Raw genomic sequence first — 15,600 nt, 5'->3', positions numbered from 1 at the left:
AGAGATGGTTATGACTGAGGGAACAAGGGGCGAAGAAGATGCGTAATGCGTGTGCACGAAAATCAGATTATTCTGGAGGAGCGAGAAAAGAGAACAGTGGGAAAAGTAGGAAGTATAAGGGAGTGAAATGGGCCCCTCCCCGCCCATTTCCGTGAGGTCCTGCCTCTCCAGAAGGGAGCTACGACCCCTCCGAAGCCCCATAGGGGACCGTGTTTTTTTTTTGTTTTTTTTTTGAGGAAAACCCCCGAGTCCTGCGGCTTTCGCGCACAGGACTAGGGGGGAAAAACCTCAGGAAGGGAAGGAAGTCGGGTCGAGGGACAAGAAAAACGCACAAGGGGGTAAGGTTAAGTTAAACGCGAAAAAGCTAAGATAAGTTAACGCGAAAAAGCTAAGATAAGTTAAACGCGAAAGGGAGAAGTTAAACGCGAAAGGTCTACCCTTAGTCAAGATTCACCGCAACGAAAGACCGCGGGCGTAGCACCCGGCGGTACCCTTGCGGGCACGCCGGGACATCCCGAAGGACGATATTTAACGCTACAACCTCCGTCCCTTCCCACGGGCAAGCCCAGTGGGTTAGACGTAAGGAACCACGCCCGCCGCCGGCGGCGGGCCCCGTTAGCCATCGATCCCCGCGCAAAATGTCTCCGACAGAGGGTGACTTTATACTAGCGGGTGCTCAATAGCACCCGCACCTATCCCAAGTGAAGTGACCCCCAAGCACAAGCACAAATAGGACTTTACCCAAAGTCAACGGACTACCCCTCCGACCTCCCCACGGACAAATAGGATCGTCTCTACCCACACAAGTGCCCAAGGGTCAAGACATGTTGGAGCGTTTTTAGCAAAGCGAACAAATTATACTAAATACGCGAGAGCTAGACACCTGGCTAGATTCACTATACGAAAGACCATGGCCGTAGATACCCTAAGGGGGCTCAAGGCCCCCGTCGGGAGACCCATAAGGTCCTGTTGCGGCCACAACTTGGGCCACCAACCACTGAGCAAGCTCAGCGGATGAGGCGGAAGGGCAACCCCCGACACCATGGTCTTAAGTCTAGCTGCACTAACAGGGTGACTACTCTTATATGACTACTTGAATGAATATGCTCGACCCGACCAAAGGAATAGGAAAAGTAAGACAAATACAATGGAAAGTAAGAGGGAACAAAGCGAAACGAGAAGAAAGAAATGAAGATAGAAATAAAGAAGTGAAGAAGTAGAAAAGTAAGGAATAGAGTTATAAAAGTGGAGAAGAAATGAGGAAAGAGATAAATACGAAAGTGAACAATGAAAGATAAAGAAATATGAATGTAAAGAAGGAATAAATATAGAAAGAGAAGAATGTTGAAAATGAATAAGAGTAATGATTCCAAGACACCAGTATAGGAGACCGGCTCGAGGAAGAATGAGCGCTCCGAGTCCGGGCGCTGCGTTCGTCGCTTCCCCCACTCTCCCCCTCTCGCCGAATCCTGCGCGACGAAGTTGCGCACACACAATTTTAGGCAACTTCCAGTATTTCTAAATATACTTGGCCAGAATTTCCGATTTCCAAGTGTTAATATTTCATTGATTTCATTAATTATTTTAATGTTCCAAACACCTAATTTATTTACGATTTAGTGGAAAAAGTAGAAAAAGCACGAAATATAAGGGAGCGAAATGGGCCCCTCCTCGCCCATTTCCGTGAGGTCCTGCCTCTCCAGAAGGGAGCTACGACCCCCCCGAGGCCCCATAGTGGACCGTGTTTTTTTTTTATTAAGGAAAACCCCCGAGTCCTGCGGCTGTCATGCACAGGACTAGGGGGGAAAACCTCAGGAAGGAAAAGGAAGTCGGGTCGAGCGACAAGAAAAACGCAAAAGTTAACGGGAAAGGTCGCTAAGTTAAACGGGAAAGGTCTATCCCTAGTCAAGGATTCACCGCAACGTCCCAATGAAGAAATGTGCCAGAAAAAAAAGGGTTAGAATGTCTTAGGCACTGAACTAGAAGTATACTGGAATAGGTACGGCAGTGGTAGGTGTCGCGTAGAAAGAAACAGCGAGGCAACAGTTCGGTGTAGCAGGCTGTCTGTATCACACACTGTACAGTCTGTCAAAAAGTTATCCCTAATTAATCGAAACTGAATTAAGAAAGTGTTATGGATATCAATTAATCGTATTAATTATCAACTGCAGTCCGAAAAATCCCTAAATTTTATCAGTAAATCCATTTAATCGAGAAAAGAGTTATTAGGTTCTCATTATTCTGATTTACTCGACCGCGTTTAATTAGCATAGATCATGCGGCATAACGTCTGTGTGACATCTGTCACAATAATTCAGAGACGACGAACAGCCAGACAAACCTTTTAATTAATTAATCGTAAATTCCATTTGGAGACTGTCAAAAAAAATGTAATATCACAAAGTCTAATGGCATTAAACATTCTCCACAAATCTTCACGGAACACGCGAAGACCAAAGGAGAATTTTTTAGTCTCCCATTTAATACCGTAAAGTACTTCGGGTTAATTAGAATTAACAATAATTCACTGCAATAGCACGCAACAGTACCGTGAATTGTAATTAATAAATTAATAAAGTTTAATATCCTCAGAGTGCTCTTAGGATAATGTAGAATAACGCGGCAACGACGTTGAACTATTTGAATGTTCTTTACCATTGAGCTCCCTGCTAGTCCACCTGTCAAAAGACCGTCTTAAAGAAATCTTCGGACTAAATGACGTCTTGAAGTTGTCTATAAAACGTCCTTTTAGACATCTGTGTTAATAGGATCGTTGCAATAGACACAGTATAATTAACACAAGTAATCGCGGAAGCTGCCTCAACGAAATTACACACAAACCTCTCGTCTGTCACCCAAGAGGTTAGGTCCAATGGTTTTGTCCCGCCTGAGACACTATTGGCGAGGAGTGACGTCACCGAGTAACGGCCAATAAGCATATTCCTTACAAAAGATAAAATTACCAGATGAATGGATTTGGGGGATACACATAAAAGAAAAAGAGACAATTACAGGTACTTTGATAAAAATATATTTAGACAAGTCAGAATAGACGATTTTATCTCTTGGCGCAAAAAACCGTACAGTATATCATTGTTTCTTTCTTTTTCATTCTCTTTCTCGACTCGAGGAATTGTTAATAATGTTTTACAAGTACATGCAAAATATCGTTACTCTCGTATTTACATTCTGTTTGCGAATAACGTAGCTTCCACTCTGTTTCTCTTTTTTTTTTCCTGTTTCTTTAATCACACAAGTGCATCTCAGACAAGCATTCTCTAAAATTCTCAAATCTCTCGTAAATCAAGTTTTTCGCCTGTATCACTTTTCTCTTTGTTTACTTTTTCTTAATATCGTCTTTATCAACCTTCCACTAGCCCACTCTTTAATATATTACTCTTACACTTTACAAAACAATTCGTTTATCGCAATCTACCGAAACTAATTTTCAGATTCATACGGGAGAGGCGCAACGCAAAATTTTTAGAGGAATATCCAAAGAAATTAAAATAAAAATACAAAGCCTTGTTGCGCATCCTCGTTCCGTCTTGGCGTTTCCTTGTTTTATTTTGTATTTTTTCTTTTTTTTTTTTTTTCATCAACATCGTAACCCGTTGTAAGTAATACACGTACATGGAAAAAAAATAGAACCCGCTGATCTGCCCCAGTCTCAACCTCGATTATTCTTTACTTAAAGAGGGAAAAGCGTATAATTCTTAATTAACGTTTATGGTTAATCAATTTTCTTTCACTTCTATAGTGCAGCTGTATATATAGGTATAGGTAAATGGTACTGTATTACATCCTACGACAATTATTACACGTGGCTTCTTCTCAATCGAATAAATTGCATTGGATTAATTATTAGCGACAGCAATAGAGCTTATTACGAGTTTTAATAAAGGAAGATGACAAGGGGATAAGTGATTACAGGATATTGCTTTGCCGGTTACACATAGCACAACCATAAAGGTAAACTCGTTAGTTACTCAAAATTTTTTTGGGATTTTTGAGTAAGTAAAACAAAAATACATTTCTTTCCATCCACATTAATTAATTACGTTAATTCCAAATTTTCTTTGACAATTTCAATATTCAAGCCTCCCGTTTGTTCGTTTAATATTTTTGTGTGAACGATTATTTTACCTTGCGTGAAATTTCGAAAAATCTTTCGCCTAATTTTCATTGGATCAGAATTAAGTGTTATTTCTTTCGCGTTAATTTAAATTCCTTACAATCTATACAATATGCAGGGTGGAATGTTACATTTGACTGGTGCCCTATAACGTGTCTCAATTACGATAGGACTCTTGGATTTGCATGCAGGGATGAAAAATTGGTTTCTACGAAGTTAAAAATTGTATTTCCAAAATTTTCAGATAATTTTGGCAACCCTGTCGTGGTTGATCTATGCCCATAAAATTGTATGAAAATATTTTGTTATTTCAATTTTTTTTTCCTTTTTTCTTTTTAATAAATAAAATTCAGAAACTTCGCATAAACTGTTCCAAGAGTTCATTAATTCGCAGTGAGGCTTATCTGGCATAGCTTATGGTGATATTCATACATACAGATCGAACAAATATTGTATATCTATATGCATATATATGTATCAAGTGAATTGGCGATATTACGTAAATCGTATGACAATTATTATCAAGAAGATGAAGTTAGTAACACATTTTAGCTTGTCTTATAGATTAGCTCTTTTTTTTCGCAAAGGTACAATATTCATTTCAGTAGGAGGATCGCTACTATTTTTTATTTATTAAGTAGGGAATTGCCTTACGTATGACGTAAGACCAATTATTATTGTTTAACTTATTTGTACTGATCTATGAGGCATGGATGCGTTGCAATTTTATTGATTTAGCAATAAAAATTATGACTGCTAGAAAGAATGCTGTTGGGGTATACAATAAAATTGTGAGACTCCATGTTAGTTTACAATATAAGAGAATATATATATTGGGACGGTAATTTGTATGCAAATCAATTACTGAAAAAATAATGTACAACTTTTCATACTGCTTCTCATTTTTTACAGAATCAAGAAATTCACAACGCTTCCAGTCCTTTAATTCTAGGACATTGCTGCTAGGTGAAACATCACTATACACAATTTGAGCATCGCATCGTCCACCGTTCTAGGTTAATAAGTTTAATAGATAGAAATAAAGATAAATATTTAACACGTAAAACAATTATTTTATGGCAAAAAAGAAGTACTAGCGATTAGACCAAAGAGGACAACTGTACGGGACTGATTGTTCCTGGATTGGATAATCGACCTTAATTATGAGGTCAAAAGAGGACTTGTCGATTGGTTGTACCGAATTCCTGATCGAATTTAATATTTAATACATCTTCAACGCTTATTGAGTGACAGATATTATAATTTAATGTTGTTAATTAATGCTGCGTTCGCACGTGTTACTTTATATACAGTGAGATTTAAAAAATTCGACATCGACGAGGTACACACCTTTCTTAAACTGACCGTTACCGAGGTTGTCATATTGTTTTCCTTATGATAGACGAATTTATTATTAATAATAATGTATGTATGTATATATATATATTTATGTGTACGTGTATTCATGTTGTGTATAGTAGGTGTATTAATAGAGTAGCTTTTTATCGCAACATTTATATATCTTTTATATGAAACTTCATTCACAGGTAGCATTCGCGCCCTCCATTCCTGATGATTTTATTTTTAATTATCTTGTTCAGCGTTCACTCTATGTTTTGCATTGTTTATGGAAATTCGAAGAGACGTCGGTCTCACGTCACGGACGCTTAGAGGTAATTTTGGTCGAATTTCTTCGGCTCACTACTCAAATAACGAAAATAACAATAATAGGATAAATTATGATAGGTGCAAGAAGATAGCAGACGAACGAAAGGGGGGAATTATTTAGTTAGTTCGCGTTCGCTCCGAATAAAAATAATAAATAATATATCGTTTACCTTAAATCGGTTTAAAAAATCGTCCGAGACTTCTTTACCAATGAGCGATCGTTATATACTCGTTACATCGACAGGATTGGTCAGTCGACTATGGCCAATTGTCATTTGACCAATGAGAATCTGTCGTTTCGATGTCGCATCGCGATTCAGATGAATTCGATTGGTGGGCTAATATACGGGCATCGCGATGCCGCGCATTTTGAAATAAACTTGAACTGCACACAGTGTATTATGAAAAAGGTTGAGAATTTAATTATTGTTTCTTTTCATGATAGGCATAACATTAAAAACTCTCATCAAGTAGATAACAATAACCAACAACTAACAATCGTAGGCATTCACGCAAAAATAGAAATATGTTGAATAATATATAATATTATCATAATTTATGTATAGTAGTAAGTATGATCGTTCGCTTATGCATAGCGGAGCTGTCTGATTCGACTCACCAGAGTTGAGGGAGACGATGTAGATTCGTAGGTTTGGCGATAAAGGATATTTAAATTAACGACTGAGACAATTCAAGACGCAATTGATCGATAACTATATTTTGGACACTCTGCACAATTTTGAACTTTTAAATTCACGAAGTCTCGATCGACTAATGGGAATCCGTCCAGAAGCAAAAGAAAAGCCAAAATAGAAAATATTCATTTGTAAAATGCCTTGCACGTCCTATAAACAAACATTGAAATACCTTCCGATAAAACTTTACAATAATATCAAATAACGCGTAGCTTCGAATTTACATCGCTCTGTCAATTCCATCAACTCGAGTCGCACCTTATTTACATTGCGAAAACGACCAACGACCACACAAGAGCACATTCCTCCTTCCGGTCGTTCGGTCGTATATATTATTTCTTCGTTACCAAGTCTATTAATATTTTCGCATAAACATTGGACGCATTACTGTACGCCAAAGCCATTGCACTTTTCAAACCTCAAAATTCATTTAAATAGCTAAATTCGCATTAAGACTCTCCACGAGACATCCTAGAATCTCCTACCTACACCTTAATTTGGTTTTACGTTCCCTAGATGGAAGTCAAGTACAAAGTATTCCCTAGAGTCAAAAATATCCCTACAAATGCCCTAATAAAAATTTCACCTATATTCTACCTAAAAGTGCAATGTCGTCGTCAGCATCGCGTACAACAATAGATCTATAAGTATAACGAAAAGTATACCCCAAGAAACAAAAAAAAAAAAAAACAATTGCAAAAATAAACATTAAAAATTGCCAGGCCTGAACGGCCAGTCGCCGTCATTTTTCTTGTTCTACTATATTACAGGTATTCGCTGTATAAAAATTAAAGAGAGAAGAACTTCCATAACGCATGTATCAATAATGAATTAGTAAGTTCCAGTTTGTCTAATCTAATAATATAACATAACAATAAATTACTGCATTACACGTGTACGTCTGACCATGCATTGTGTGGCGTGTCTGCATGTATCGTCATTCTTTTCTAAACACCCCCCCCGTCCCACCCCCCATTCCCCAGCTACCGCCAAACCACCTATCCTCACTTTTTCTCACTCTTCACCTGTCTCATAGTGTCGTGCATGCAATTAACAAAATTGCAATTGCATTATGCGCTTATATCCGTACAGAAGAATGTCTTATTAAAGTAACGATCCGAATCGAGGCAGAGTTGGAATGTAAGCATTTCCTTTCAAGATAATAAAAGATATATGTACGTGCCGCGTCTTCGTTGAACCGTGTCAAACAAACGAGTATAATCCAAGATAAAGATATATAAAAGTGTCGTCGGTAAAACCATCGTCATCATAATCTCCGTTCGGTATCACGATAAGTCAGCGAAATGAAAAACCTGAAGAGTAAGAGCAGTCGGATCCCGGCATTAGGTAGGAAAGTGTAAAAGAGAAAAAAAAATGATCACCGTTCTAGGAACATCGATCAGGATCAATTTCTCGTCGAGGAACCAGATGGTTTTGGGCCCAACGTAAACGCGGTTAACGAGATTGTCCGTTTTCCTTTCCTTCCATGTTCAAATAATAAAGAATTTCGCGGGTACATTGTGTTTTCCGATCGAGCAGCGTGACATCGACAAACTGTAGGCGAAACTGGGCCGCGTGATGTAGATTTGACGTGAACGACAAGGCCGGAAGTCTCTATCTTGGATCGTCGAAAGAAAAATGATACAAGTCGCATATTAAAATCGACGCGACAGCAAGGCGGAACTTCCGGTTACAGTTTGTCGAATCCACACGAGTAACTTCCGACACGCTCTCGATACGAATCGGCCAAGATGAATCTTTCTTACATATACATACAGTTACAGACATACGTACGTCCCAAGTATAAATTGAAATATCATGGAACGTCTGTACGCGACAGAAATGATTTATAAAATAAAAAAGAGACACCCCGTTAGACGGTCGTTAAATAATATAGTAAGAGGAAAAAAAAGGAAGTAAGTAATTCGATCAAACTATCGACTTAAATACTTTTACAGATGTCAGTTCGGATGTGAATGTGCGAGACTAAAAGTATCTTTTTTCTTTCCTTTTTTTCTTTTTTTAATGAATTAAGAATAATTAAACGTCGGCGTGCCCCAGGACGCGGCACGCTATCTGCTCCTAAGGATCCGAGAGAGATTCTAACATTTCCATGAGGAAAGCGTCGATGGGCACGTTCCCTATCAATCTGAAGAAGAACAGATGCTCCAGACATTTCAAACCGATAGAGCGTAGCGACGGTAAGCGTAATAGAAGCTTCGCGAAGCGTCCAGGCTCTTCGGGCCTGGTGATGCGGGTGTACTCCTCCAGGGCAGCGTACACCTTGTCCCGTAGAAGCTCGACCTCTTGCCCAGACTTGAGACCGCGTACTTCCGGATTGAAGAGTATGATCGACCTCAGACAGCCCAGCTCGGTCTTGTCCATCTTCATCTCCCGCATCTTCGGTACCAGCTCAGACAGCACCCGGTCGAATATCATACCGACGCCTGCCTGATGAGCTGAACTCCTGTGAACGGTGATACCAGCTGCCAGGACGATCCCGTCCTTGACGTCTATCGAGCGATGAGAGAAGGCTGCTATGAGAAGCTCGTTCCATCCCGCCCTCAGCAGCAAGACTTGGTCCTCCAGTGGAAGAGACGTGAAGTGAGGGATATGCTTAGCCCACTCGACCAGCTGGAACAGCTGTGCGTTTGTCGCGTTGCAAATATTTGACACTTCGTTCTGAAATATTTTTAATTAATTACTCAGACAAATCTCAAAGACCAAAATAACGAAAGATTAATGATTTGCTAACGTGGAATGCAAAAGTTTCCAAGGGTGTAGAGGTAAGTGTGTCGATGCATACTAAGAGGAGGAATTTCTGGGTGACCTTGTGACCTGGCAATGCGTCCTTGCTTCTGTGTCTTTAAGACCCTATGAAAATAATGCAGTTCGCCATTGTTTTTTTTCTTCTTCTTGGCATTCAAGAGAAGAGAGTGACAGAAGTTCGCATTGAGAATTTTGACTTTTCTTTCTTTAACTTCAAGTATATGGGATTTTTTAATGCTTTTTTGTTTCTATTTATATGAATCTGTGTATGCTTTTGTATTATTTACTTCAGTCACTTCATCTGCTTATTGTATCTTATAATTTTGCTCAATTTACCTCGTAGTTTCCCTGGTGCTCCGTTTTACACTCCACTCTCTTTTCCGCTTCTAAAATTCTCTCGACTGGCATATCCGCGTGCAAACTACTGGTGCTCTCCACTTCGCTCTGGTCACGTTCCTTGGTCCTCTGTCGTTCCTCCTGAACTGCTTCCCTCTTCATACCCATCGCCAGGCATTTTTGATACCGACAGTACTGACAGCGATTCCTTTGTCTCTTGTCGATTATACATGATTTCTCTTCCCGGCACGCATACGAGAGGTCCTTCCGTACTGTGCGCTTGAAGAATCCCTTGCATCCTTCGCAACTGAAAAAAAAAACAAATAATTCAATAAATGATAACACATCGATCGTGAACTTCCGATGGGAATTCAAAAAAAAATATAAAAATTCAAGATCAAAAAATATTTGCATATTTCAAGTCTAACCTAGAACTCATGATGGGTACGGGGCCTTGAAAATCAAGTCACGTCCCTGAACTCTTAATCTCCCTCAGTGATTATCACGTGTTTGCAAATCTACGAATAATTCTCAACCACAAAATCATCACGTCTAAATTTTCATTCACACGTCAAGCATATCTCTTCTCGAGAAGAGTCGCGGACTGTGTCGATAAAGCGTCGTTGTTTTACAGGCGTCGAAATAAAGCCGATTAACGTGACGCAAACTGTCGCCGTTAGAGTGACGAGATAAAGGAAAAGAAAAACAAGAAAAAAATGAGATAGAGACACTGGACCACGTAGGAGCGTGCGATAAAAGAAGAAAATTCCTGACCGGACCATTCTCAGTCGCAGTTCTTGATGATTCAGAGACTACATGTCTCGAAAGCTAAGACCTGTGTATGCAGAAGTCAGGGCTGTACGTAGAGGGTCCTTTTTAAAAAGTTTGGATCCTTTCCAAAATCACGAGCCAGACTAAAAATTTCTCGTTACACGAATCATTTATTTTCGCGCGCGTATTTTTAAACCGCACGGATATGTCTTTCTTGTCGCGCGGACGGCAAACAAGAGAGATACGATATGGTATTTTAATCCCAGGGATTTCGAGGGAAATCAAAATATCGCGGTACTGGGTAGCTGCTGCTTGGCGACACTTGAATTCCCTGAGTAAATTCAATCCGACAATATATATCACCTACAAAGTAGTCCGAGGCACGCGTATTGTTGGGATTCTCCGAATATATGGTACTTGGGGAAAGTCCGCGTGAGCTATAAGCAAGCGTGTAAATGTCTGTTCGAACACGTAAGAATCCCAAAGAGGGATATAATTTCGAGCTTTGGTTTTTCATTTGAAAATTATTAGAAAACTTCATACCTATGGATCGTGAACGTATCTTATTTCTTTTTACGATGACTGTACGTGATTCTTGATATCCTAGTCCAATAATATCCTTCGTCACGTTAGCTAGTCGTATTTTGTCGGTTTCGGCTGAAACCATAAATAACAAAGTACGACGAGCCACTGGTATTTCGCATCTCGACACTCGGCGGCTGATGGATATTTTATTAGCACGCGTGGGAGGAGGCCGGGAACGATATGAAAACGACACGTCGTTATAGGTTAGAGTTTTGCTTGACATCGTAGTACTTGACATTTATTTAAAGCGTAAAAATATATATTCACCCAAAATACCATCACGTAGCAATGAAACGAAGACATAGGTGACGACTGATACCGAAATATTCACGATTAGACATGACTTTACCTCAACAAGTAATACGAGACTCCGAAAGACCATAGAGTACAGCACTTACATAGTAAGGAAGTACGGCTCATTAGTAACCTCGTTATGCGTTAGCTTTACAGCCTAGAATCTAGATGGCACCACGCACTGAACAGTCTCGCACGGCTGTCTCATTAGTATAATTGCTCGGTCAATTATATTCTGCAGAGAAGTCTAGTCTGATAAAGTGCGGATGATTTTCGATTTATTACGACGTTCAATTGATTGAGCGACAATACCTGTGTAACGGGCATTACATTTCCGGAAATCATTTTTAGAACTGAGCTCGAGTGAATTATGCGCTAAACGAATTCCTGGGGTGTCTGGTACGACGGCGAAATGAGGCCGGAATGGTCAATGGCTTCTTGTTGATAAATAATAAAGACGACTTGTGGACGGCCGTTAAGGATCGTAGAAACTCGACGAATAATTACGCGTACCTCTCGTTACACGGTGGTGGGCGCAGAGCTCAGTTCAACTATGCACACGTCGTATACTTGGACACCGCAAATGCAGGACTCCGTGCGTTCATATATCCGTCGTCGGCCAAATAAGCTGGCACGTGATGCAATTTCTGGACCACCGTGCTGCTGGCTTTGATGTTTCAGTTTATGCGAGAGACAAATATTCGAGACGCGAGACACGTGTAAGATTCTTAGTTTCGTTGCTGTGCGCATGCGCGGACGCGCCTCTGGAATGGCTCCTGTACGTTGGTACGTAAAATTAATGTTTACCAGACGGTTACCGTACGGTTTCTTAAGGGAATTAATGTCCTGACTAATTGTAATAAATTCGAGAGATTACAGGACAAAACAATTCGGAATAAAATAACGGAATTACTTTGACTTTGAAATTCTTGCAAAACTTAGCAGGACGGCAGCGCCGCGTAGCGGCAGACATCGGAATCATTACGACGGTTGAAAGCTGCTGCGAGGAAATTCACTGTTGAACTCATGTACGAAAAAACATGGCCGCACGGCCGACGGAACATCAAAGACTATCGTACGGTTGAAAGGCACGTTAAAGAAAAAACTGTCCTGAATACAGATATGATAGGCGTTTTGGCAAAACAGAAAATCGTTGTACGTATGCCTTGAAAAATTTGACGTATTAGGATACGCGTGTTCGAGTGAGTAAGTGAGCGTCGTCAAGGTGTTTTTCTCGAATTAACATTGTGCTTAGACAATTTCATTACGTCACGACTATTTAAGCATATAAAAATTTAACGAGCACTCAAACTTCATCTGTTCAGGTCGTCTAACTCGGATTCGTCACCAAGGGTGGTAACAGTGCGATTCTCTTTGTTGGCAGCGGCTAAAAAAGTGATAACAATAACAGAGATTCAAAAGCTTTATTATTTCCCGCTAAAATTACGTATAGCCTTGATCCCTCCATTGTCTCGTTCTCAATTTAGGTTAAAGGCACTTCGAGCGTAGTATATATACATACACACATCGTAAATTATACAAACGTATAGATATTTAGTCGTACCGTATCGCCCAGTTGAATAGTTTACGTACTATTTAATCGAGGCTGCGTGTTCTTTTTCCAGGAACAAATGTACGTCTCATTTTCTCGTGGACAGTTAAAACGTCCAATTCTTTCTCGCGTAGCTTCTGGATGACGAGTCCCGTCACCGGTGGTCCTTCCTATCGAAAATATACAGCCAGTCCGAGCGATAATTTCGAGACTTAACGATCAGAGTCAGAGACTTTGCAGGTTAGCTCGTGAAAATTGCCACCGGGTATTACCCGGGTGTGCACCGGACGTGAGCGTAGTTATTATTACCACCTAACCGGAGCAATAAGTTAAAAAAGAATTTCAACGACCAATTCCACAAGACGATCAAAGCAAGCGTGAGACTGTTACCGATTAATCTGTAGCAGAGATAAAAAAAACCAACAAATTCCCGCGACGAAATACCAACGCGACTCGAGAATATATTTTTCAAACATAAAACTTTCTCCCGCCCTTTACGAACCCGTTACGAATTTACCCGACGTCCCTTGCGCCTCGGCATAACCCGATAGATCGGCACGGCACAATTTTTCCTCGACCCTAGCGAAAATTTTACGAACGCACTGTACGAACATTACAGAGTGGTATATTTAGCGGGAAATATTTAAGCTCTAATTATACTTGAAATAATCTCTGGCAGTCACGGTAGCAGCCACACCAAGACCAGCTGATGTCTCGTCACGCGAAGTCACGACGTTCTTTCTAATATATACTCGAGGACTTTACGATCGATTTTACGGTAAGTTTCCATTGGCATTATTCCGGCATTTGCATACACAGCAAAGCGAGTCTCTGGTACGACTGAAGTTCCCTCAATGAAAGTGCAGTGCGATAAGGGCACCTCAAGCCACATCCACAGTACCGTATAGGAAATACTTAAGGATAATAACGAATATATTCAAAGCAACAGGTGAAAAACCTTAACCATCGTTCACACGTAGAATACGATTCCGAAGCAAAGAATGACGCGTGGCAACAGGACCCGGATTATACGAGTTTCGAATGAAAACAATGAAAACAAATTTCACGATCGATATATCGAAATCGATAGTAATCGATCAGCGACTGTGGGTGAACGGTGTCTGCGATATATCACGATATCAGGATTCCTCCTGCGAGGACGCCAAGTCGTGGCGTCGACTGCTTCGGGAAGCCGTCGGTCGATTGAAAATGCAAAAGGCGTGTTATTACAAACGAGCACGGATGATAATGAGGATATCGTGAGGGACGGATTAAGATGATCGAGAGTGAGAAACTGAGACGGAGAATGAACATCGCCCGTAACGTGCATTACGAACGAGTCGGAAAGTGCTGTATGCAAAATGGCCGTAAGTGATTATTCGAAGGTAAGAAATACGGGGACGGATGGAAGTCGTTGATAATGCGCATTAACTTCGTGTATTCGTGCGAATTCAATTATTTTAACGTAACCTAGTCCAACGGAAGACAGACAATAGTCTCGCGTCCTTCGTAACCGGAAACCGACTCGACTGACATCCCTGATCATGACACGTGACCCGATCGAATGTCGTGACGTCATTTGTTGACGAAACGACAACGTAGTTATTCCATTGTCAAAAGAACAGTGCCAAACGATCGCGAGCCCAATCAAATCCTAAATCCGGCCTCACGGAAATTTTTCAAAAATTTTATTTAAAAATCTAGACCTAGTCACGATAGGTAAAATTCGTTAATAGGTAAACGTGAAAAATCTGACTGTCGCGTAGGGCCAATCGGTAGCCTACAACGATCTAAATCGATCAGAAACTATACCGGGTGACAAACGTGAGGTTTTCATTACGAGATCGATATACTGTATATATGCGATTCTAACAGAAAATTACAAGATCGTTACGGTATCGGTAAGAAGAAGTGCATAGACGATGTTGAGTAATTTAATGGAAAAAAAAAAATTTATTTTAGAGGACGCATAGTTCCGCCGCCCACGTGGCCTACGTGTATCTGGATTCCTGGACGACGAGTCAAACGAGAGTGAAACGAAGGACGGGAACGAGGAGGTGGAGCATCATGGCGAGGAGGTTAGGAACGAAAACAAGAGGATTCCTAGTAATGGCCGTGATTGCTTAATTAGCAGCCATTCGAGCAAAATGCCGTGGCTGCTGCTAGTGCTTCTCTGTAGGAACTACGGGTGGGTAGCTATCCTAACCTCGTAGAGCTCGTATGACTCGCAAGTCCAAGGTTAAACCTCTGATGCAACCATACGAGCAAATATATGTATATACATATTCGCATTGAACACGTGTGATATCATGCGTCCATGCGTTACGTTAATGCGTGAGCATATGTGAACATACGGTCTCAGTACGATGTACGAAGCCCATTGCGCGCCCTCGTATCGCATCCATCCGGGCTACGAGGCGACGATAAAGAGAGACAAAACAAATGAACGAACGCGAAGAAAAACAAAGGAAAATCTACGGGCGATAGCGTCTACGGGCGCGCGGATTTATCCTCGTCGTAAAAATATTGCCGCGTGACGTAACGCGTTGAGCTTTTGAAAATAGGTTATGGACAAATTTATATTTCGAATTCGGTTCGGCGCGGTAACCGGTCGTTTCTATGGCGACGCGCATGCGCAGAGATCTCGGCGTGGAAATTAGGAAGTCAATGTAAAACTTTTAATTGGGAATTTTTTTACGAGTGACGTCATGGGATTTTTGGTCTCTTCGTACTCGGAACGGGCGAGGTTCCCTTTACGTATCTGTGGGACGCGCGCGCCTTTACTCGTATCTTTT

General features: G+C 40.7%; 1 protein-coding gene across 9 annotated transcripts in view; it reads right to left on the bottom strand.

The window, feature by feature from the left end:
* Positions 1-3,525: 3,525 nt before the first annotated feature.
* The window catches only part of LOC107272324 (retinoic acid receptor RXR), a 50,218-nt gene continuing 38,143 nt past the window's right edge, over positions 3,526-15,600 (bottom strand). For 4 of the 9 annotated variants that reach the window (XM_015749389.2, XM_025089701.1, XM_025089699.1 and 1 more), the window contains 2 exons: positions 9,604-9,910; positions 3,526-9,180 (listed from right to left, as the gene is read on the bottom strand). In XM_015749389.2, coding sequence (XP_015604875.1) covers positions 8,581-9,180; positions 9,604-9,910 — 907 coding nt within the window. In that variant the 3' untranslated portion in view covers positions 3,526-8,580. The remainder of the gene's footprint in view (positions 9,181-9,603; positions 9,911-15,600) is intronic. The other 5 variants (XM_015749385.2, XM_015749387.2, XM_015749384.2 and 2 more) reach the window with 2 other exon arrangements.

This window comes from Cephus cinctus, unplaced genomic scaffold (assembly GCF_000341935.2).
Source record: "Cephus cinctus unplaced genomic scaffold, Ccin1 Ccin1_scaffold1163, whole genome shotgun sequence".
In the NCBI taxonomy this organism is placed as follows: domain Eukaryota; kingdom Metazoa; phylum Arthropoda; class Insecta; order Hymenoptera; family Cephidae; genus Cephus; species Cephus cinctus.
Note: the sequence above shows the minus strand (reverse complement) of the source record. Positions and strands in the feature narration are given on the sequence as shown.